Here is a 23,043-nt window from a genome sequence, read left to right on the forward strand (position 1 = left end):
TTCGTAGGCGAAACTTCGGGTACCTAAAACGAGCCGCGAAAAAAAATTTGGCAGCCGTTGCTTGTAACGACTGGCGTTTAGATTTTTCGGATATGAAATTAGAAACCGCAGAATTTATAATCCTACGTATCTATTTTTTTTAACTCTGGGGAATACGGTTGGCTTCAAAAAAAAAAAACGGGAACTGTCAGAAAAAGTTCTGTCAGCTTTTATTAAATTTTTATAGTTTGAAACGGCCTTTTAGAATTTAGGTTAAAAAACTGCTCTTATGTGTCAGAAATACTACTGTCAAACAGACAGAAATTGACATAAATTGACAAATTAAATTTTCAGTTCACATTAGGTCAAATTTCATTTCCCGTTTTTTTTTTAAGCCAACTCTAGGTACCTACCTACCTGCCCGAAACTGAAACGTCACTGTTACTACAATTCTGGCAGCCTTGATATAGGTACAGTTGGTTGCGAAAAAAACGGGAAAAGAAAATTTTCCTAATGTAAATTTGGTTTGGTCTATTTGTCAATTAATTGTCTAGTTGACAATACCTATCAAATAACTTTTGAATTTTGACCATAATTCTAACCTATCTCTCGCAAGAATGTTTCACATTATGAAAAAATTGTAAAAATGTGTTAATTTGATTTTGACAGTTCCCGGTTTTTTTTTGCAACCAACTGTACCGGAACAGCAAAAAAAAATGTCCATAATGCGCTTTGCACTGTAAGTTTCAGAAAAAAAAATTCAATAAGTAACATCTATAATTGTTTATTTAAATAACTCATTTCAGGATTCCACAAATGCAGGACGAATTTCTTAATCAAAGACACGGCACTTCCTTTTTCATAGCTATCCTTGATGGCATTTTTTTTTGCTCTTACGATACAAATAACTGTTATGTAAATCGTTGCATCAGTACCTATATTGAAGAATGTCCTTCCTACATTAAAATGAGTTGCGAATTTTAAAAAGTGAAGTAGGAGATCAGACATGAAATCGTCGTCGTGTCGTTTTTGAAATTGTATTTTCTTGTGCTTAAAAAAAATCCAAGAAGTAGAGTGAAGCGATTACTCCAAAACGTCATGTTATCAATCAAGTAATTGCAGATTATTGAAACTAGAATACTAATCGACGTTATTATTATTTTGTTTGACGCAATCAACTAATAGGTAGGTAAAAAAATTACAAAAAGTCGACTTAATAAAATATGTATTTTTTATGAATATTCAATGAATGGTAAAATGTGATACAATAATCAAAACCAATTTTTTTACACTGGATTATGCCCCAAGTGCTCAAAAGTGAGATCCAACATTAGTTCTTGACTTAAAAATACCTGTTACTTTTGTGAATTCTTGTTGATATTTTTTTTTACAATAAATAAATTGTAACAAACTTGTTTTGTTATCTTTAACAAAATAATTCACCTATCTGGGTATGTAGGTATAAATAAAAGTGTTATCACAACATTCTTAAAATATGTCACTCATACCTACTTATTTGGATTAAATAAAATTAGAATTTCACTAGAGATATAAAATGATAAATGAAGATTTCCATGTCTCACTTTTAATTCCTCCAACAGTGCCTATTAAGTGTTGTTCCATTTTACAGAACTACATTAATGTAACAGAACAAATAAATATAAATATGCCTACAAGAGTTGACGCAGAATTGACATGTCTCAACATTATATCAACATCACATTTTTTAATATCTCTTGAATAAAACTGACATCTTTGAGATAAATAATTCCTATTTCCCTCTTAGCATGCATTTTCCTCCAGCTTGTCACCACTCTCCTCATCTGCTTTTGCTTACGGTTATGAAATAAATTTAATAATTTTGCGACTTGTTACAGTTTCATAATCATTCGCTCCTCCAGAACTATGAATGTAAACTCACAGGCTATAAATAGAAAAAAGTCATATTATGTCACTATACACCGATTCTCACCTTTTGTGCAATTTTTTCTTTCCATTGTGTTGTCTTTCCATTGGTTTGAGGTTAGATTATACGTCAAAAGGTGTAAACAATAAACATTATTTTAAAATATGCTTTTTCCAATGGATAATTTCTTCAATTTTAAGATAAAATGTTACAAATGTTTACAGAAATTGTAATAACAATTAGCAATATTAAAATTTAAAGTAGAACACCTGCACAATATCGTGCTCGTGCGTCGGCAACCAAATATACTTCATTATCATTATCAAGTTAAATACAGACGATAGCAAAATATTCATAGTTTATTAATTTACTGATACATAAATACCGTGAGATCTAAATAGTATATAACGGTATTAGGCCGATATGGGTTATATAACAGATGAGGTTGAGATATTGTAAAATCGAGGCGGAGCCGAGATTTTATAATCAACCGAGACTGTTATATCCATATCGGCCGTAAGTTGTTTTATAGTTTTCTTTATACCAATAATACTTAACATTTATTTGTAAGACTGACATTTCTCTTTACTTCAAAAATTAAATTTAGTTGTCATTTGTGCCGTAACCGTAGCAACGGTAGCAAAAATAACGGCCTCGGTCTGATAATTTTGAATAACGACCTATAATTTTGAATAACGGCCTAGACTGTTATAGGTATCATATCAATCAAGCATTGAGTACTGATAAATCCTAATAACAGTATGGTATAAAGAAAAAAAAATTAGAGTTGGAGTTGGATGTGACCAAGAATTTCAGTTGGCAATGACAATTCGTTAAAATTTCAATTATAATATTTTTCACTGCTTTATGTTTTGGAACTAGAATTTAAAAACGTGCAATCTATCACCGTACGGAGTTTTATATCATATTATATCCGAGGTTCACTAAAAAGGAAAATAAAATACAGGGTTATTCTAAATTATTGTAGTTGAAGCAGGCCATGCCCTTGTAAGAAATTTTTGCCGCTTTCATGTGAACGGTCAATTTTTGTCGCTGTCACTGTCATTTTTTAGGTGAAAAGTGCAGTGATGAGGAATTTATTTATTATTTTTAAATTAACGATTGAATCCAAAAATATTGAGTTGTTTTACATCCAATTCTAAAAATATTGAGTTGTTTTGCACCCAATTTAACTCCAGTGCGTGAACCACAGCGTGAACGGTATGTACTCACTTATTCAAATCATTTAATGTTTTTTATACGGAGCGGCAACCATAAATTTTACATTCAGTTTTTACGCCTATTTGGAGTACATCGTAGGATATGGAGGGAGCACTGTTCAAAAAAAGTGGTTACGACCGCGCTTTTCTGTAGACCTAATAAAAGGTGACGAGACGACGTGCCAACATGACAACGTGACGAGACAACGTGACAACGTGGCGTGAAAACGTGACGAAACAACGTGACATGACAACGTGACAACGTGGTGTGACAACTTGACGTGACGGACAATAAGTACCCGTGTTAGGCAAGAAGCAAAAATAAATATAAAAAAAATTCCGATATATTTTTCGACATAGTACTCTTTTAGCACTTGGCTCAACGTCCACCAAAAAATAGGATTACTTAAACTCTCCTAAACAGGTTTCAGTTTTTCTGTAATGACCTCCTCGTTCGATGCGAATCTTTTTTCACCGAGCCATTTTTTCATGTTTGGTAACAGAAATATGTCGCTGGAGACTAAATCTGGAGAATACGGTGGATTTGGAAGCAATATGCAGCCCAATTTCACCAATTTCGCTGTGGCAATGTATTGGCTTCCCTAATTATTATTTTAGAACAAAACCTTAAATACAAAAGTTGTAGAATTTTAAAAACGTTTTGAAGTACTATTGCGGGCAAAAAAAGTGGGACATCAACGTCATTGTCTTGACTTTTAATGTGAAATAACCTGATTCGAACCCTACTTTGAATTGATTGACGTTGTCATTAAGTATTGTTGGTCGTAGGGAATGATTGTAAGTAAGCACGTAGTGACTATTTATTTAATGCAAAGTTCCAATCAAATTTCTTTATCAAAAGAAGAGGGCATTTGGAAAAGGAAAATAGGAGTATAAAATAAATTTTTAAACTGTCAGCTGGAATAGTGTCAAAAAAAATGACAATAAAGCTTGCACTACATCGAATTTTTCAAAACTGACAGAAATTTGATGTCCCACTTTTTTTGCCCGCAATAGTACATAATATGTACTATTTTTATAATTTTCAATTGACGTAACTACACGTACATAACTTCCAAAGAGCGATCAAATTAATTTGTAATCGAGTTATCCATGAATCCGTAATCGTATGTTGTTACTTGAACTCCACATTCTATAAACACAGGTTAGATCTTGACATATCAATCGCAAAAGACATACAGATTGAAATCAATGGATGACTCAATTAATTATTAAATTAAATTAATTTGATCGCTCGATACATATCTATAGTCAAAACGTTTTGGATGTGGATTGTAAAACTCAAGGCCCCTTAAAACTTATGATTGAACTGTACATTAATGAGATCTGTCATAAATTCCAAATACCTCATTGGCGCGCCTATATAGTTACTTTTGGTAGTTAGTGCCAAATTAATGACAAGTCCCCAATCCACATCTATAACGTTCCAGCATGTTGTTTTTTTTTTTTCACTTTATTAACACTGGTTTTAATTATTTTTTGATGAATCCTTTTTTCGCTTTATTAACATCGGTTATAATTAAGCTGACGACTTACAGAACATGATGCGACTGACCAATTATCAAGTTTTCACTGTAATTTGGGGAATCCCCAAGTAGTGCTTTTCTGTGTAGTGCGTCTCAGAAATCATCATACTATCTATGTTTTGGTCATAGGTATAAGAATATTTTAAGTTCTTACTGAAGCCCATTGGCATTCCAGATAGTTATTTTGTATTTCTGATGTTCTGCCATTAAAGTAATTTCTTGACGACAGTGGTAAAATTGAGCGTTGTATTCATTTATTCCATGAGCTTACTCCTCATTTTTTCGAGTTTGCTCAAATTGTTGACACTGTTGACAGGTTGATTGATCTTTGGTATTGCTTGATTATTTTCTTGTGTCTTGTTTTTGTTGACTGTTTGCGCGTAGAACATTTCTGGTTGGATATGTTGGACTGATGTAAATGCACTTGTTGCTACAGGTTTCTTTTTTCCTTTAAGGTGAGGTATAGTTTTTGCTGCAGTTGTTTATGCACTTGTCATCCTCTTTGAACGTTTTATAGCAGTAGGTTTTAGTATGTCCGTAAGCCTGGCATTTGGTGCATTGGGGGACTATCTTTTGGTATACGGAGGTTCTATCTAATGATATCTACTGTTTCCTAATGTATGTATACTTGCTTATTATTTTCCTTTTGGTGTAATGTCAATATAAAACATTGGTACATAATGGCTTTTTTATTGTGTATGTTCACTGCTTCGTGATCTTTTTTTGTAAGGCTTATTTGTTTTAAAATATTTTTAAATGTTTGACATCAAAAACTTGCACTTTTATTGTTTCATAACTGGTGATTTTTATGGTATATTTATTACTTGCAATTGGATAACCCCTATCTATTTTGTAGATGATCATGGGTGGTGGCTTTGGTACTTACGAGTACATCTTTTGTGTTGTTTTGTTGATCTTCTTCTTTGCTTTCATTATTGTCTTCTGATAAACTGCTAAATCTGTTTTTTCTGTCAAGTGGTTTCTACAACCAATATTCGCTTACTCTCGTGTGCTTTCTGGCATTCCTTACGTCAAGAGATCGAAAAAAAATAGAGTAGGCGCTGACCAAAAATTTCAGTTGGCAATTCGTTAAAATTTCAATTATCAGATGCCAGTCTTAAAAGTTAGGTTAGTGGTTTTGAGAACGTTGAAATTTTGATTTTCATAAAGGTGTGCATTATGTGTGACCTGTTCGTTGAGGAGCTCCAATCGTATTTACGAACTAGAGTAAATGTTCGAAATGGCTGCCTTCAGCTGTACTAAATAAATTCTGAAAGAATCTCCATTCAAGTTAAGTAAGAAAACAACAAATATGCCAATTTCAATAATTATGATCGTTTAAATTATTCTGTTTGCATGTCATTTATTAGGTAAATAATTTCTCGAATTGCATCTTTCGTGTTTCTAACTGCTTTAACCTTGCATAATCCTAATAACATAATTCATTTCTCACAATTTTGGCGATCTTTCAAATTGTAAATACATCAACAAAGTTTGATTTTATTTAGAAAAATGTCTTCATCCAAACCGGACTACAAATTTGCGATAGTTTGGCGAAACGTCTTTGTGTTTTTACTGTATCACTACGTCGCCCTTCAAGGAGTTTACTACATTCTCTCGTTGACGGTCCAGTGGAGGACACTCTTGTGGGGTAAGTCAGTTAACTAAACCACTCGAAGATCTCTTCTGGACTCGGTATTGTTAGGTTACATCATCTTGTTGTGCAATGCGCAAGGTATAACTTCTGGGGTGCACAGACTGTGGGCCCACAGATCCTACAAAGCCAAGTTACCGCTCAAGATCCTTCTGTGCGTCTTCCAGACGATTGGTTTCCAAAACAGTATATACGAATGGGCACGCGACCATCGCGTCCATCACAAATTCACCGATACAGACGCCGACCCCCATAACTCCACCAGAGGGTTTTTCTTCTCCCACATGGGCTGGCTTTTGGTTCGGAAACATCCAGATGTCTTCGCGAAGGGCAAAACAGTCGACATGAGTGACTTGGAAGCCGATCCCGTAGTTCGTTTCCAGAGAAAGTGAGACTGAATACAACAATTGTGACTCCTTGGACTGGTTTTCTTAAATATTAGGTACTACGTTCTTTTGGCCCCTACACTTTGCTTCGTCGTTCCAACTGTAGTACCTTGGTACTGCTGGAATGAGGACGCCTACGTAGCGTTTGCAGTTTGCGGGATGTTGAGATATCTGATAAGTCTGCATTGTACGTGGTTGGTCAACAGTGCGGCACACATCTGGGGTACCAAACCGTACAACAGGTACGATGGTAATTTGTGGTGCCATGGTTGTAGTTGGATTTTTCCAGATATATTAGACCATCTGAGAACGTGTGGGTGTCGGCTTTGACACAGGGTGAGGGTTGGCACAATTACCATCACACTTTTCCATGGGACTACAAAGCGGCGGAACTGGATTCTTACAGTGGTAACATGAGTACCGCTTTTATCGACTTCATGGCGAAAATCGGACTGGCTTACGACTTGAAGACAGTGCCTCCCGCTATGGTTTTAACTACAATTAAAAGAACTGGAAGCGGAGAAAGACAACATGACTAAGCAAATGGTTGTAGTTGTTTTATTTTACAATGGTTATGAATTTGTATTTTTCTGATTGAATATTATGTCACAAGTGTAAATTAAAAAATTTGCAACAAACAACAAGATAAAAACATTAGCATTATTGATCTGGTGTAGTTTTAAGATAGTTTGTTAAAATGACTATTGAAGAGGAGTTTTTGCGATTTTTTCGAAAATTACAGACCACATTGCATAATCAGGCTTGAAAAGAACGTGCTTCACAGATAAATCTAACAGTGTCAGACGGTCACGTGGTTTAATAGGTGATATAATCCCTTCAAGATATTAATGATGGACTCTTTTCTATTCCCTCATGACTCCAGTAGTGAGTACAGCCAATCGGACGTTATATGTATTTCAGTTCTGTAGATTCCAGTGTTATAATCTAAAAAAATATTAGTAAATTGTTGGTAGCTCGGTGGCCGCATGGCTGCCGGAGACAGTGCTCCGAAGTCGCGGTCACGGCGCTAGTGCGTTCGAATCTCACCGAAGGGGGAGAATTTTTTCCAAGGAAGGAACCTCCGCCGGGCCATGGATGTGTGTGCATGTCTTTCAGGGGCTGACGGTAGGGTGGTGGGAGGAAGAGAAACACTTCCGACCACCACCGCGAGGCCGGCAGGGTTCGAATCCCGGCCGGATGGGCCACCCATGGATGTTGTGTTGTGTGTGTGTTGTGTTGTGGGGGAAAGTACCCCGGAGCCCAGCTGCACCACCTAAAAAAGGAATTAGCCGACCGCAAGGTACCCGATAGACCAAATGGTGAAAGGGGAAGACTGTAGAAAAAAAAATTGTAAATTGTTATTTGGTGTATTAGAGAACAATTACCTTAAGCTTTTGATAAGTTGACTTCTATAGCTTTGGTCAGGTTTTATCTCATTTGACCATCTTGCAGAAATTTATTTCTAGTGAAGCACATTTTCCATAGAGACTGACGAAGATACATATCCTGTTTTCGCTCTTGATCTAAACGTACAGCTGATGTGATTATCCGAAGACGTAGCATCGTAGCAAGTCCACATTACAGAACTACAGACAGCAGATAACGACGAAAAATCCTTTCACGTTCATCAAATGAGTATTGCATTAATTAAAATGGCTAAACTAGTTCGAACATTTTGTCGAAGTCTTCTTTACAAGCAAGAATTTTTTGAAGTTCAAGCGTTCAGTGTATAAAATGTTTTGAACGTATTCAACAGTAAAAAAAAAAACCTGTGACTTTCTGAAATAAGATTGTTTTTGTTAAAGCGTGTTATGAGAAAATTGTCTACGTTATTAATTATTATACTAAGTACAAAATATTGTCGTATTTTAAAAGGGTTTGTTGATTTGGAACCTTTGGAGCATGGATTTACTACGAGTACGCACAGGTACAGGTACAGATGCGATCTGGCGCGTTTTCATTTTACTGATATGCTCATTTAACACTGTCACCACATGATCCAACTGATTTTCTTCGGCATATTTCAACGGCAAGCGGTGACTGTTGTCGGCAACGTTTACTTTCGCACCTTTCTCAATTAATATCTTCACTGCAGATTTAGAAACGTACCGATTCTGACAAGCGTAATGCAACGGCATCTTTCCAGATTCATCCTTCGCGTTCACGTCTGCACCAGCTTTGGTCAACATGTCCACCGCGTTATCCACCACATACTCGTTGTCACAAACGTAATGCAGCGCGGTCTTATCATTCGCGTCTAGATCGTTCACATTCGCACCCTTTTTAAGCATCATCTCTAAGAACCCGTCCGTCACCTCGTCCAGAACACTCCCGCAGGCATAATGCAAGGGTAGTTTACCGGATTTGTCCTTCTGGTCCAGACAACCCTTACCGTCAATCAACAGTTTAACCACATCGTGATTACTGTTGGCACAAGCGTAGTGCAGCGGAGTCTTGCCGTGATTGTCTTCAACATTGACACTTTGGCTGCTTTTGATCAAAAAGTCGACGACGTTATCAGGAGCATTCTCACAAGCATAGTGTAGTGGTGTTTTACCGTTCTCATCTTTGGCATCCATACTGGCACCGTTTCTGACCAACACCTCTACCATTTTGACTGTGACAGTGGGATTTATGGCGGCATGGTGCAAAGGTGTTTTCTTGTCTTCATCTTCTGTATCTACTTTGGCGCCTTTGGCGAGTAGTATTTCGATTACACTGGCTGAAGCATGGGAGCAAGCATAATGCAAAGGTGTTCGCGAGCTTTTGTCAAGAGCGTTGACATCTGCGCCTCTATTGGTCAAAATTATTGTCAGATTGTCGGAAGCGTTTTGACAAGCGCAATGCAATGGTGTTTTACCACATTTGTCACGGATCTTCACATCTGCATTTTTTTCAATCAAAAGGAATACTACGTCCTCAAAAGCACTCTCGCAGGCATAATGCAAAGGAGTTTTGCCTTGTCTGTCTACACTATTCACTTTTGCTTTGTTTTCAATCAAATTTTCCACAATTTGATAAGGATAGCGGTGGTTTCGAGACTCAAAGCTTTTTATCAAACGTTTCAGTTCCCCGCTTGAATTTGGAAAAGGAGATTCTGATTTTGGGTCTTTCAACATTTCGTCCAGAATGTCCAAATCTTGGCGAGTTTGGCAGGCACAGTGCAGTGGAGTCTTTCCCTCTTGATCTGCAGAATCTAAATCTGCTTTGAACTGTATCAAAAATGTCACAGCTTCGTAGTTGTGTTCTCGACAAACATAATGCGCAACGGTCATGCCCTCCTTGTCTTTTAGATTAACGTCAATACCACAATCTTGAAAAATATTGGTAAACTCAGGACAACACATCTTACTCAACAATTTTACATTTTTCAACAACGTGTCTTTGTTTGACCGATTCGACAGAATAAATTTTAAAGTTTCTGCTGATTTAAACTCGCATCCCAACTCCAACAGTTGCGTCATGTGTGGAATAATTTTAAATGAGTTAAAAACAGTGGAGTAATCGAACTGTACCGCATAGAACAAAATAGTGAAATCATCGTTATTTTTAAGCTTACCGATTTGTATTAAGTCATAAACCGAAATTTTTGTGAACGGTAGAAAAATATAAAAATCGCGGAAAAAAAGTGAAACGTTAGATGTCTGACAATGACTCTCCAAGTGAATTATGATTTTCTGAAGTTCTAGTTCTTCGGGGCTGACTTTCTTCAAGCTTTTGGTGAAGTGTCGGGTGTCATTCGAGTCCTTGAGCGTCGACTTAGTGATTTTGTGAAGCGGATATTTTTTGCGCCACGTGCAAGCCACTTCGTAAGGACTGCGTCCTGCACTATCTTCGCAGTTTAATTGGCTGACACTGACTTTTTCTTTCAAAAGGTTACTATTTCTGTACAATACGTAGAGATGAGGCTCGGAATCCTTGGCAAGTATCAAATCCACGAAAAATCGGATGTTGCTGTATTTTTCATCTGACAGATCTGATTCTTTCACAACTTCTTTTTTATTTTCGGCAATGTACGAACCCGCGAAATATTCACCGAAAGAGTTGTGACAAAACTCCGGAACTAATTCTTCCGAGACAGATGTAACGAACCCGAAAATATCCTTATTGTTATTGTTTTTAATTTCCGTTAAAAATTGTTTACTTCTAGAATTTACACTGGCTATATCTTTTTTAAAATATTTAGCGAAGGCAACATTTCTATAATCACATATTCTCGAATTTTTCTCTTTCTCATTTCTGTCAGAAAGGTCGTCGTTATTTTCATTGAAATTTTCTTTCTCTCTGAAATAAACGATGAATTTTTGTTCGACAAAATGTTCGTAGAGTTGAGCCAATGAAAACGTTTTGTTCAGCAAGTCCAAATACTTTTGTTGATTTGTACTTAACAATTCGGTTAGCATAAAAATTTGCAGAGGAATCCCTAAGATATTGTTGTAGGGAAAGATGTCAATGTTTCGTTTAATTATTTGAAAAATTTCAGATTCCTTTTCGACACATTTCAAACGATTACCAATGTATTTTCTTTGTTGATCATCGTTAAACTGCGTCAAAGTCTTTGCAAATACGTTGAAACTGGTTTCCAAAGAACATTTCAAATTATTCCTCGACGTTATCCACTGCCTGTGTCTTTTCCCTGCCAGATTCTTGACAATGTTCTTAACGGTTTCTAAATTTTGGACGTTAATTTCGTCGAGTCCGTCCCAGAAGAACTGCATTCGTCCCTCACATTTCAAAAAGTGCAGAACCAGTTGGCGGTTTGCGCATTTCTTTAAGGTTTCGTTTAAGATGTACTCTATGAATTGATCAGGGTCGGTTATTCTTTTTCGAAAATACGAAGAGTGGATTCTGCAAGTTACCAACACTGTTAGATTTCTCTCTAAGCAGCTGTTCTTCAAACTCTTCATGAGTGTGGTCTTCCCTATTCCGGGGTTGGCACAGATGATGTTAACTTGATTGGTGAAACAACTATCAAAAAATTCACCTTCTTCCATAAAGTATTTACTTTCCAACTGATACTCTCTTAATTCTTCAATTGACCCCTTGCTTCTCACCCACTCCAAAGTTTCGTCATCGATGTATCTAAATTGATGACAATGCTCGAATTTCAATTCTTGAAATTCTTCTTCAGAAAGCTCTTTCTGGCTGGTGTAAACTCCACCGTCACTCGCAGGAGAATGATTTTCCATTGGAATAAATTTAATATCCTTGAAACGACACTTAAACCTTTCTTCATTTTCTGAACCTGTTATCACAACTACATTGTTTTTGGAAATTTTCTTTAAACAATCGAACTCCAAAGTTGTTTTTGACAAGCTTCTAGAAATGTGGCACGGTGGTAATACTTCTTCGTTTTCTCTAATCAGTAAAGTGTTCTTGGTCAGTGCAACTAAATCGTCTGTGGTGACATCATCCAGTCTGTCATAATTCAAATCTTTTAATGTAACTTCGTCTGTACAGTACAACGAGCATTTGATATTTTGCAGGGAAGTCTTGTCTTCTTCTTCCAAATCAGAGAATCTTTGAAACTCTGAAGACACATCACGAAGAGAAAATTTTAGACTCAGCACAACAAATTTCTCATTTCTAAGTAATTTTACAATTTTCTCTACCTTGTCGTCCCCGTCGATCACCAACGGACATTTTCCCATCAACCACAAAATTGCGCTTGTTTTCTTATCATCCAGATCATCCAATTTTTCCACATACTTCTCTGTAACTTGATATTCCATCTGAATCTCATTAATTTCTTTGACGTCGATTGTACTTTTTGCATCCTCCCAAAGCGTCTTCACTTGGTCATAATTTTTTTGGTCAAAACTTGTTACGTGGTGATTCGATATGATTTGCCTCAATAGTTTTGTGTTTTGATTGACTTGATTTGAAGAGAACGATAAGGGTCTGATAAATTCGGACAACACTCGCAGAGCAACAACACGTTGCATGCGCCTTTTATCCAATTTTTTTTTGGTCCCGTTTCTCCCTTTTGAGAGACACCATTCTTCGATAAAATTGATATATTGGTTAAACGCATCGGAACTTTTGCAGTCAAACAATTTTTCAAATTTTTCGCGGGTGCTTGAACAAATTTCGGGGACACTGACTTGACCAGAGTATAAATAAAAACTGTTGAAAAATTTTGCTTCTTCTTCCGACAGATTGCCATCTTTAATGCCAAATTTGTAACACTGTCCCTTTTCTTTTATTGACAGAAGAGAATCGAGTGAAGAGCTTTCATATCCCACGATTTTGTTGTCATATGTGACTACCACTGATTTACCATTTTCCTTGAACTGGTCAAAAGTGGAATTTGTAAAATAAATAAGTAGGACGGACTGATGGAATTTACAACTTTCAATATATTTCTTGACTTTTTCTAATCCACAATTTTTTGTCAATCCATTTATGACTACCGACTTCTTTTCTTCCTTGTACTTCAGCTGTACGGCATAAGTTACCCATGCTTCCGATTTGAAATATTTTATTTCTACTACTACGTCGTCAAAACTACCAAAGTCTTTGTTGTTTGAGGACAAACGAAAATTTTCGACTTCCTCATTTGTTATTAAATTCAGAATCAAGTGTGCCGTGAAATAATATTCGTACTTGTAACCTTGATTAGTTGTCCCGCTTCTTTTAGTAAAAGTCTAAAAGTAAATAATTTTCTTCTCAAACAAAGAATTTTATGTTTCAAAAATAATTGTGAATCACTTGAAGCAAACCGTTCTGTTGTTTATTTATAACAGAACAGGACAGAAATAACAGAAAAAAAATCTTTACTTACATCTGAAGAATCTTGAAAACTGTCAAGGCTTTGGTATTGATTTTCTTCTTGTGGTACCTGGAAATATGTAAATATTTTTTTTTTAACTGTAAAACACTCTCTTAAGCTTGTTTGACACGATGCTAAATTTCGTAGTAAATTTGTTAGAAAATGAGAGAGACCCTCGACAGGACCAATGAACGATCAGGATCATAGTCTGTCTTTGTCAGATCCTGATCGTTCATTGGTCCTCTCTCATTTACTAGTAAATTTTCTCAAAAATTTAGTATCGTATCAAACAAGCTTTAGTTGGCAAAATATGTGTATTTCAATAATGTGAAAGAATTGAATTTATTTATAAATAGTTTCGCATAAAACTTTGAGCTTAAATGAAAAGAAAATAACTATCGAAAGGACCATCACTTACCAACGAATCTTGTGGGTTGTCTCTTCGATAGTTTGGTGCTTCTTCTTGTGCGCCCTAAAATTTCCGTTTTTATGAATTTGTTCTTGAGAGAACTTTTACGAAAAAGTAAAATTGAAAATACATTTCTTCAGTTAAGTAATTGTAAAAAAGGGGACGGCATCCAGGTCGGTATTATAGGCATTTCTATCAAGTAATGATAATAATTTATTTTTATCATTATCGTTATCATAAGAAAACCTCTGTTATATTCTGATTCTGGTAAATTATAAACAGAATCACGCTTAGTAATGTTGACCAATGTAGCCAAGAAATAGAAGAAGAATGTTTTATAACTTAACTTAATTCACAGCAAACTTACCGACAAACTCTCAAAATTAATCTGATTCGTTAAAGTGTTGAAGTCCATTTTAGATTTAACCTGAACATTGCATTTAAACTGTTTTTTCGAAATTTCCTCAAATGTAAAAGATTGTGAACGTTTATGAGATAAATTTTGCACTAATATTGAATTGAAACGTTAAATTTATCACGCAAGTAGCCTTATCACAAATACAACAGTCCTTTACAGATGTGTGATATGTTGGATTATTTACAGATACCGCAGGTTTATCATGTTTGTTACAGGTAACATATTTTTGATAATGAATTCCCTTTGCTGTACGATGGTCGTTTGAAAAGTTTGTTGTCTAACTCATAGATATGTATCAGATATGTAACGCCGCATCCGTTATATCAACAAATGTCAACCCTCAAGTGAATCCTTGCAGTGATAAAGTCTTGTGAAAAGAAAGAAGAAGTCAAACGTATTTTTCCGTAGGTGTTTTATGCAACAGATAAAGAAATAGAAAACTGTAATAAACGGATTTGTTAAAATATTTTTATTTTTTGTGATAGATAGAGTGTTAGAACCTAGACGCCGCTCTTATCTCTAATCCACTGTCTGTAGTACTGAGTCCTGATAAATGCCATGGGAAAGTCATTTCTGCATGCCAAACTGTTGCAAAAACTGTATATGGCAACCAGAACCCTACTGCCTGTGAGATTGATCGGACCACCATCATCACTTTCGTACGGACTTTCGACAGGGACTCCTCCATTAACGCACACCATCTCAGGACCAACAACCTCAACACCGTAAAATTGTTGACATAGAGTGTCGTTAATGCTCCTGACAGTTGCTGTGTAGAGAGTATCTTCCTTGTCAACAAGATTCTCTAAAATTGGTCAAGTCAGAGGTGAGATTTGTGACGCTGAGAATGGTACCGTCATTCGTTAGTCCCCAACCCACGATGGTAATTTCTTTTCCGGGCGGTAGTTCCTTCTCAGCTACGTCGATAGAGTTGACGCTGTCTAAATCCATGGTTAGTGATTGAATCAGTGATTGTGTTGACTTACCGTCAAATGTCAGAGGTGAGTCGAGCTTGATGAGAGCGATGTCATTTCTCCGAGTCTCATTATCAAAATCTTCGTGGATGATTAAGTGGTTTGAGTAAGAAACACCAGTGTCTACACTATTTCTATCGTTTGATCCGTGGAAAATAAGCAATTCTTTGGCTCTGGAACGGTTGCACTAATTTTGGAAACTCGATACATTCCAGTACTTACTCTTGTACACAGTGTGCAACTGTCAAAACCCATTCTTCGCTGATTATGGCACCGCCACAAGAGCGCATAGAATTGGACACTATATTTACATGCCAAGGAAATTGTCCAGACAAGGCTGCAGTACTGTAATGCAACCACGGTTCTGAAAAAATTCCGAACTGAACCAAAATAACAATTCAGAGTTGTGTACCTTGGATTTCTCCTTCGTCGGCTAGAGTTGCCCCAAAACAGAGGAAAATGGTCAATAACAGATGCATAATGTGGTGCGTGAACGTGTTGGCTAATGTGGAGATAATTTTGTTATCGCCAATCGTAATGGGATAAGAATGATAAGGTACTATTTTTGTGATAAGCAAATTCGAACATTCGAACAAATAAATCAAATAACAAAGTGATACGTAATGAATCAGAAAGCTACAAAAATATTGCATCAGTGTCTTCACTGGAAGTAAAAGTTTGCAGCTATTTCATGTTTTCATCATTCGACGGATAAATCATCAAGAAGTACTTCAAAAGCTTACAACGTACAAATTTTATGGGATTTAGGTCTGTATTTTCTGGCAAAAACTGTTACAACACTTGAACAGTGGATGGCTCCAGAAAGTGCTGCCTTGCCAGCTCTGTCTCAATTCCAAAACTTCGAAAGTTGTCTTATTGTCTTGCAGAGCTAAAACGAAGAGACTCTCATATCCGGTACAACAGAGAGTTGTTAGAATTGCGTCTATGATTATGATAGTAATGATGATAACATATCCTGTGTTTTGTAAGAGGTTTTTAAGAGAATAATACTTATTGCTACATAGAATTCCGAAAATATATTTTAAAGATTTAAAATTAAAAAAAAAATTATTATCTTCTCCAAGTGTGTCGAAATAGTGATTCTCCAAGAATCAATTGTAAACTTAAAGTAAGAGTATGTATACAGGGTGTCTCAGCTAAGACTTTCGAGCCTCATAACTCAGTTATTTTCCAGCGGATTTTTGTGAAATTTAAAATGCAGATATTTTAGACGGTGAAGAATAAAATCCCATTAATGCAATCACCCAAGTCTTAAAAACGTAATTTTTACATGCCTTTTTAAAATGTTGAATCAATTAAGATTTACATAAAAAATTGATCGTCAATAAAAAATGCTGTAGGGAAAAACTCGTCCTTGAAAGACGTCTGGTTTGCAAGAAAAAAGCAAAAAACTGTGTTAAACGTGGCTGCAAATGCAAAAACGTAGACGCGTATGAAACAAACGCGCAATTTTGCAGAATTTTGGTCATCCCTTTTCGCAGAAGCGCAGGTGACATATTTGACGTTTATCTTGCTAACCTTACAAACACTTACAAAGTTAAAGACAACATTTGGACGTAATTTATTATACTGGATGCTTTAATTCTTCCATAAAGAACTAAAACACGATCGGGATATTTTAGCAAGGTATTTAGTTCACGTACGCTTCCTGTGTCTTCAAATAAATTGACGGCTCTCTTAACCTTACATTTTGCAAAGCCTACATTTAGATAGTATTCCACGAGAAAACGCACTGTGTCATTGAAGTTCTTACGACACTCTCCATAGGCAATTTTTTTTCCTTTTTCAACAAAATTGAAATTTCTGCCACTGTAGTCTATTTTTAGAGTATTTATAGTTATTTACACAATTAGTGGGATAAAAGCAATATTACAGGATTCGAGTGTGAAGATTGCAGATGACGAGTGCGTTAGCTCGAGTTCATCTGTAATCACACGAGTTTCCTGTAATATGCTTTAGCCCACGTGTTATGTACAAAATTTTATCTAAGACCGCCCCGAATTTAAAAAAAAGGTAAATCTTATTTATTTCCGCCAGTTTCATTACACCACTCAGTGGAATAATGACTTACTTATCCCACTGAGTGGGGTAATGAAGCTCACTTACCCCACTGAGTGGAGTAATGAAATGCGTCCGGTAATGAAGTTCCTTATTCCACTCAAATGAGTGGGATAAGTGTCATTTATCCCACGGGATTAGATAAAATAAATTTTCACAATTTGACGTTTCTAATAAAGCACGCCCAATTTTGACAGACTTTAAAGTGTGTACAAAATGTTGCTTGGCAATTAATCAACAATCGTTTCAAAAGGTAACTGCTCAAATACCTTCAAATTCTACATTACATTTTTAACGACAAAATCTAATCTTTTCGTTGAATCAAACAAGTGATTTACTTAATTGTTTGTGTAGACCCCTATTTTTTAATGTTTAACAATCTAATAATAATCGCGCATAATTTTCGATAAAGGAAACATGTGTTAAAATAACATTTTTTAACTTGAGGTAATTTTATTATTACTAATTGAACCTTCACGGTCTAAAATATCAGTATTTTAAATTTCGTAAGAATCCGTTGGCAAATAACCGAGATATTAGGCTCGAAAGTCTTAGCTGAGACACTCTGTATATTTTTTGATGCAAAGTTACACGTTACTCTTTTTATTATTATCAGCAACGTATTCTAAATTAAGATTGTACAATCACAGATTGTGCAAAATATCTTATCAATTTACTTATAATTGTTGGAAATTGAAAACGAAAACAAGAAACAAGACTAGTTGTCGTAGCAAGATGAGTCGCTTTTTTATTTTATCCGTTTCTTTGTGTTTTTGTCTAATCTGGGCTTGGCCTTTACATGGTCTTCCCAAAACTGTATTAACTCGAGACATTGGTAAGATGAAGAAATCTGGTTGAGTATTGTTCAAATAATGTGAATTTTTCGTTGCAAGTGATTTACAAAAGAACGTTTATTTTGGAAAATAGATTCTTCTATTTGCATTCTTCACCGGGTGAATACAAATGAACACCACGAATCTATTTAGAAAATGTATTTTTCACAATTAATTATTCTTTTTGATGTTTATAACAGGGGGGCGACTTATCGACGGCATCCCAGCCTCAGAAGGCCAGTTTCCTTGGCAGGTGGCCATCGAGACCACTTCCTCAACCTTCCACTACATGTGTGGTGGCGCCATCATCAACGAAGAATGGATTTTGACATCTGGTCAGTGCGTCTACGGGTAAAAACCTCCTTAAAAACTGCACCTGAAGCGAGCGTCAAAATGTTTCCCGCAGGATCATAACAGCAGATATTGTGGCCGGCTCGACGAATCTATCATCACCTGACAGTACCACCATCGCAGCCGTCGAATCTATTCTTCACGAAAACTACAACAGTCAGTACTATACGAACGACGTCGGACTGTTGAGGCTAAAAACACCTCTCATCTTCAATGGCAAGTGAACGCATCCTTTTCTTCATTCTTTCACGTTTTTGGTACTTTCGTAGATTACATCAAACCTATAGCACTGAGCGAACAAGAAGTACCACCTAATGTTACCGTCACGATTAGCGGATGGGGACTCACCAGCGACAGTATGTGAGAATAATTAAAGTGTGACGGTACCACTGGTACCATTTACATTTTAGGCTATCCTGACCCTCCCGGCGACAGTCTCAATTACGCCGAAGTACGCACTTACGATTCAAAAAAGTGCGGACAGACCTACCCCCATACGTATTCTTCAAGAGTGGTGTGTACTGTGGATGGTGGTGGTTGCTGGGGCGACAGCGGTGACGCGGTAGTACTTAATGCTTCCACGGATCCGCTCCATGTTGGAATTCTTAGTTTTTGGAGCGGTTTTGGATGTGGCAGATATCCCACTGTGAGCACAAAGACCGCCTACTATAGGGACTGGATCCGGAACCACACTGGAGTTTGATCTTCTTTTGTATCAATAAATACATATAAATTAGAGACGGCTTATTGTCTTTTCTTCCACGTAATAGAGTGCTGCAAGGAATAGCATTTGACCCAATCTTATTGCACACTCAACTGAGTTGAAAAAATATGTGCATATTCCAGAAAGTACCTTCCAGATATTGTTTGACTTGAGAAAAGACAAAACAAACATTTATTATGAAAGACTATCGTACAAAGCAGGAGCAATTCAAAGTTGATTTTGTAAAAGTGTCAAATGCTGCTGATTTCCTTAATCTTTTATTTTTTTTCTTACTCCTGATGGTACTGCCTTCTAAAAGAGCAGCACAAAAGCACAAGAAAACAAACAAAGTTGATTCTGGTTTTTTATTGGATTTATAGGAAAATACTTTGGTTTATATTTCTGAGTGGTACCACATCAAATGCCAGTTTTGCTTCTGATCCACTCCCTATAGTACGCCGTCCTTGTATATCCTGCAGGATAATCCTGTTCGCAGCCTAGAGCACTCATAAAACTATAGATGCCCACGTGGACTGGACCAACGACATTTGTGACCAAAGGAGCTCCACTATCACCTGCGCAAGGATTTCTTACAGGATCTTGTCCTCTGGTACACACCACTCCATCAGAGACAACGTCGCTGCCGTAGATCTCTTGACAGTCAGAGTTACCAATTGTCAATACAGTAATGTATTGCAAAAGAAAGGTGTTATCAATGCCATCGTCTACAATTAAAATTAAGCGGAAATTTGAATTTTGGACGTGATGTTACCATGATTAGAGTGGCCCCAGCCGCTCACCGTGACTTCAACTTCCGCTCCTAACTCTTCTTCGGCTAAAGCAATAGGCTTGGTATTGTCTGCAACAGTACTTTTCGTAGAAACGAACAAGAAAGTGTCAAAATTTTGACGTACCGTCGAACACTAACTTGGAATTGAGACGTACCAACCCGATGTCGTTGCGTTGCGTCGCGTTGTCAAAGTCTTCGTGAACGATGTAATCCGACGTTGAGTACATCCCCCGGTTTGGGTCACTGATGTCGACGACCCCTGAGTACACACCTATCAGGTTAGCCCTGCAAAATCGCTTGCAATGTTTGCATTTAAAGTTCTCAATTCAAAGTACTCAACAATGCAACTGGCTGATGTCAAGATCCAATCTTCGGCGATAATGGCGCCATTGCACAAATGCAGATCCAAGTTAGATATAATATTCAGGACTCCCACTTGCCATGGAAACTGGCCTGGCTCGGCTTGGTTTCCATTGATGATCCGCGGTACTACAAATCGTCATTGGCAAATGGGATAGAACGGTTTTAGTACTTACCACCAACAGGTGACCGAATTTTTGACACGAGTGTCAAGCTTTGTCCAGGGAAAATGGCACAAAAACAAATTAAACTAACGAGGAGCAGCATTTTTTTAAACGGACTTGAAGGATTGGTTCAAGTACCATAGCAACTACAGATTGGTTATCTATAATAATATTATCTGTCTGTTATATTTTCAATCATCAGTTATTATTATTTTGTCTAGAACAATATTATACAAGGTTTGAACAAAGAAAATGTTATCTAAATCTTCCTTTTTGTTCTGTTAGTAAAGTTGTCTGAGAAGTACCGATTTCTAAATAATCAAAAATATATTTTTTGTCTTTAATGTACTGGTCTCTTATTGTAGAATTGCCATCACGGTACTTAACCAATTTAAAACTGGTGCTGTTACCACAGGTACTGCCTTCGATTTGCGAGTACCACACCCCTTAATAAAACCATCACTTGCGATTAAACATTTTATTTACAAATCAAAACTTAAATCCCTGTCTTCTCCCTGATCCAGTCTCTATAGTAGGCAACCCTTGTGTTTCCCGAAGGGTAAGGGTACTCACAACCCAAACCATTTGTGAAGCTAAATACAGCGACCTGCACCGGTTTGCCACAAGAATCCATAACTACGACTGGAGCGCCACTGTCACCCTACAACATCAAAGAGTCATTTTTGGGCACTTGTAGTACTTGGGGAATCACCTGGCACGGACTGGTGTGGGGATTTCCAGGATTAGCACAGACCACCCCGTCAATAACAAACGCTGAACCGAAAATCCTGGCGCAATCGCTGTTCTCGATGGTACTCACTGTAGTGTAGTACAAAATGTCGCTAGTGTAGATGTCGCCTAGAAGATAAAGTAAGAAGGAATCGACAAGAGTGATTTTTAATTTTACTGTCAGCAGTGACGCCCCATCCGCTCACAGTGACGTTACTACCGAGTGGTGGTTCCCTAATTGCAAGAGCAATTGGTTTGGTGTTCTCTAAAAGTGCGAGTTAGTACTTTGGGATCTAGAGATGTCACAACTTACCGTCCAGTTTGAGTGGTTGTTTCAATTTGATCAAACCAATGTCGTGGTTCAACGTTGCATAGACGAAGTTCTCGTGTTGGATAAAACTAGCCCCTTGCGATACCACTTTATCGGAACTCGAAATTTTGGTGGTACCCGAATAGATGGTGGCTGAAGTGGTTCTGAAACTCTCATTATTTTCGTCTTGGCTTTGCTAAGATCATTACCCTTCGAGACAATGGGCGGCGGTCAAGACCCACTCGTCGCTGATCAAAGAACCTCCGCAGAAGTAAGCTCCGGCGGAATTTCTCCCCAGAATTCCCACCTGCCAGGGTAATTGTCCCGGTACTGCCTCGTCCCCATTGATGATTCGCGGTCCTAGAGACAGTGTTGGAGGCAGGTTTGGGGCAAAAATGTTGGCTTACCGATGCTTTTCAGCGCTCTCGCTTTGATTATGATGTCCTCCGAGGAGGCCCCAAGAAAACCGGCACAAAACACGAGCAACACGACACGCATTTTGACGATTGGAATACGGAAGATGAGATTTTCTCTTATATATGCGTCAGGTATCAGGTGGAGGAGTTTGAACGCGACTTGATAAGGTTTGACATGACAGAGGATTATAGTCGAAGAGATTAAGTCATTTCCGTGGAAAGCAACGGAAGATTCTCCAGTCTTTAACTACTTAACAAGCCAAGTTCTTGCATATTTTCGCAAAGGAATTTCTGCTGGAAGACAAAACAATTTTAGACAAGTTAAAATGATGCAGAATGAATGCCAATATGTATTGGAAAAATAATATTAACAATTTTTTTAATTGTTTTTGTTCCGCCTAGGATCGAATTATCCATCAATCATAGCGGTGATCGATCAATCACGGTTTTTTATTCAGAAATGTGCAGACACGAAAACTGATAACCGCACATTTCCTGCGTGATTAAGCCGACCATTTTGCCATTGTGAAATATAATAGAATATCATTCATCTGTTTTATTCCAGGATTAAGAGAATTAAGCTAGAAGAAACCAAAAAGACATTGTGAATTTCCCAAAAAAAAATAATATATATTGCAAAACGGAACACCAAGACTTAGAGCCTTGAGATACACAACAGAGTCGGAATGCCAAATATTTACAAATTTAGATTCAGAGTTGTTTTTTTTAATTTTATTCAGGATTAAGAGAATAAATCAAGACAAACTAAAACGAAACTGTAAAATTTCCAAAAAAGAAAAATGTATACAGTGTGATCACAATTCATAATAGCGTCATATAGTAACGGCTGGGCAAAATGGGCATCTGACTTCTTGATTTAAATGATTTTGGGCTGTATTTAAATAAAACGGTAAGGGTCGGTCAGTTTTCTGATAATAAAATACATGAATTGAATCACGAATTAGATAAGTTGTGATATATAGTGACACTAAGAAGAAACACGAAGTAATTGAGAAACAAAACCGTATTATACCAAACATTGA

At 36.9% G+C, this 23,043-nt stretch overlaps 5 protein-coding genes and 2 long non-coding RNA genes across 9 annotated transcripts; 2 read left to right on the top strand and 5 right to left on the bottom strand.

The window, feature by feature from the left end:
- Positions 1–1,187: 1,187 nt before the first annotated feature.
- On the bottom strand, positions 1,188–3,087 carry LOC138127613 (uncharacterized). The gene is made up of 2 exons (XR_011158283.1): positions 1,952–3,087; positions 1,188–1,903 (listed from the first exon to the last, which is right to left on the bottom strand). It is a non-coding gene; the product is annotated as an uncharacterized lncRNA (long non-coding RNA).
- Positions 3,088–5,032: 1,945 nt separating this feature from the next.
- On the top strand, positions 5,033–7,231 carry LOC138127578 (acyl-CoA Delta-9 desaturase-like). 2 transcript variants are annotated; one of them, XM_069043641.1, is made up of 5 exons: positions 5,033–5,270; positions 6,161–6,303; positions 6,358–6,694; positions 6,749–6,934; positions 6,982–7,231. In XM_069043641.1, exons 2-5 carry the CDS (start codon positions 6,165–6,167, stop codon positions 7,229–7,231), a joined length of 912 nt encoding a protein of 303 aa, XP_068899742.1. In that variant the 5' UTR covers positions 5,033–5,270; positions 6,161–6,164. The 2 variants fall into 2 exon arrangements, with proteins under 2 accessions (XP_068899742.1, XP_068899743.1); XM_069043642.1 differs by lacking the exon at positions 5,033–5,270 and having other exon boundaries at positions 6,038–6,303.
- Positions 7,229–8,564, bottom strand: LOC138127609 (uncharacterized). Its single transcript, XR_011158279.1, has 3 exons — positions 8,078–8,564; positions 7,740–8,025; positions 7,229–7,637 (listed from the first exon to the last, which is right to left on the bottom strand). It is a non-coding gene; the product is annotated as an uncharacterized lncRNA (long non-coding RNA).
- Positions 8,565–8,679: 115 nt separating this feature from the next.
- Positions 8,680–9,304, bottom strand: LOC138129490 (serine/threonine-protein phosphatase 6 regulatory ankyrin repeat subunit B-like). Its single transcript, XM_069045782.1, has 2 exons — positions 8,802–9,304; positions 8,680–8,695 (listed from the first exon to the last, which is right to left on the bottom strand). Exons 1-2 carry the CDS (start codon positions 9,302–9,304, stop codon positions 8,680–8,682), a joined length of 519 nt encoding a protein of 172 aa, XP_068901883.1.
- A 5,441-nt stretch (positions 9,305–14,745) lies between these two features.
- LOC138127576 (chymotrypsin BI-like) lies at positions 14,746–16,194 on the bottom strand. Of its 2 annotated transcripts, none has more exons than XM_069043639.1 (5): positions 16,067–16,194; positions 15,488–15,629; positions 15,278–15,438; positions 15,146–15,232; positions 14,746–15,096 (listed from the first exon to the last, which is right to left on the bottom strand). In XM_069043639.1, exons 2-5 carry the CDS (start codon positions 15,553–15,555, stop codon positions 14,792–14,794), a joined length of 621 nt encoding a protein of 206 aa, XP_068899740.1. In that variant the 5' UTR covers positions 15,556–15,629; positions 16,067–16,194; the 3' UTR covers positions 14,746–14,791. The 2 variants fall into 2 exon arrangements, with proteins under 2 accessions (XP_068899740.1, XP_068899739.1); XM_069043638.1 differs by lacking the exon at positions 16,067–16,194 and adding an exon at positions 15,678–15,835.
- Positions 16,195–18,019: 1,825 nt separating this feature from the next.
- Positions 18,020–19,270, top strand: LOC138127586 (brachyurin-like). Its single transcript, XM_069043657.1, has 5 exons — positions 18,020–18,179; positions 18,378–18,528; positions 18,584–18,744; positions 18,798–18,884; positions 18,939–19,270. The coding sequence occupies exons 1-5, from the start codon at positions 18,080–18,082 to the stop codon at positions 19,229–19,231; spliced, it is 792 nt and encodes a 263-aa protein (XP_068899758.1). The 5' UTR covers positions 18,020–18,079; the 3' UTR covers positions 19,232–19,270.
- A 312-nt stretch (positions 19,271–19,582) lies between these two features.
- Positions 19,583–22,151, bottom strand: LOC138129491 (chymotrypsinogen 2-like). Its single transcript, XM_069045783.1, has 10 exons — positions 21,992–22,151; positions 21,794–21,944; positions 21,588–21,748; positions 21,453–21,539; positions 21,258–21,403; positions 21,044–21,206; positions 20,357–20,510; positions 20,146–20,306; positions 20,004–20,090; positions 19,583–19,956 (listed from the first exon to the last, which is right to left on the bottom strand). Exons 1-10 carry the CDS (start codon positions 22,080–22,082, stop codon positions 19,649–19,651), a joined length of 1,509 nt encoding a protein of 502 aa, XP_068901884.1. The 5' UTR covers positions 22,083–22,151; the 3' UTR covers positions 19,583–19,648.
- Positions 22,152–23,043: the final 892 nt, after the last annotated feature.

Source organism: Tenebrio molitor, chromosome 4 (genome assembly GCF_963966145.1).
Source record: "Tenebrio molitor chromosome 4, icTenMoli1.1, whole genome shotgun sequence".
NCBI lineage: Eukaryota > Metazoa > Arthropoda > Insecta > Coleoptera > Tenebrionidae > Tenebrio > Tenebrio molitor.

Coding starts and splice junctions, on each gene's coding strand:
- LOC138127578 (XM_069043641.1), top strand. CDS start 6,165: ATGTCTTCATCCAAACCGGACTACAAATTTGCGATAGTTTGGCGAAAC. Junction 6,304..6,357: donor GTGGAGGACACTCTTGTGGG/GTAAGTCAGTTA, acceptor CGGTATTGTTAG/GTTACATCATCTTGTTGTGC. Junction 6,695..6,748: donor GTAGTTCGTTTCCAGAGAAA/GTGAGACTGAAT, acceptor CTTAAATATTAG/GTACTACGTTCTTTTGGCCC.
- LOC138129490 (XM_069045782.1), bottom strand. CDS start 9,304: ATGGTAGAGGTGTTGGTCAGAAACGGTGCCAGTATGGATGCCAAAGAT.
- LOC138127576 (XM_069043638.1), bottom strand. CDS start 15,744: ATGCATCTGTTATTGACCATTTTCCTCTGTTTTGGGGCAACTCTAGCC. Junction 15,630..15,677: donor CGACGAAGGAGAAATCCAAG/GTACACAACTCT, acceptor GAATTTTTTCAG/AACCGTGGTTGCATTACAGT. Junction 15,097..15,145: donor TTGGGGACTAACGAATGACG/GTACCATTCTCA, acceptor GACCAATTTTAG/AGAATCTTGTTGACAAGGAA.
- LOC138127586 (XM_069043657.1), top strand. CDS start 18,080: ATGAGTCGCTTTTTTATTTTATCCGTTTCTTTGTGTTTTTGTCTAATC. Junction 18,180..18,377: donor TGTATTAACTCGAGACATTG/GTAAGATGAAGA, acceptor TGTTTATAACAG/GGGGGCGACTTATCGACGGC. Junction 18,529..18,583: donor TCTGGTCAGTGCGTCTACGG/GTAAAAACCTCC, acceptor TGTTTCCCGCAG/GATCATAACAGCAGATATTG.
- LOC138129491 (XM_069045783.1), bottom strand. CDS start 22,082: ATGCGTGTCGTGTTGCTCGTGTTTTGTGCCGGTTTTCTTGGGGCCTCC. Junction 21,945..21,991: donor GAGAGCGCTGAAAAGCATCG/GTAAGCCAACAT, acceptor CACTGTCTCTAG/GACCGCGAATCATCAATGGG. Junction 19,957..20,003: donor CTGGGGCCACTCTAATCATG/GTAACATCACGT, acceptor TTTTAATTGTAG/ACGATGGCATTGATAACACC.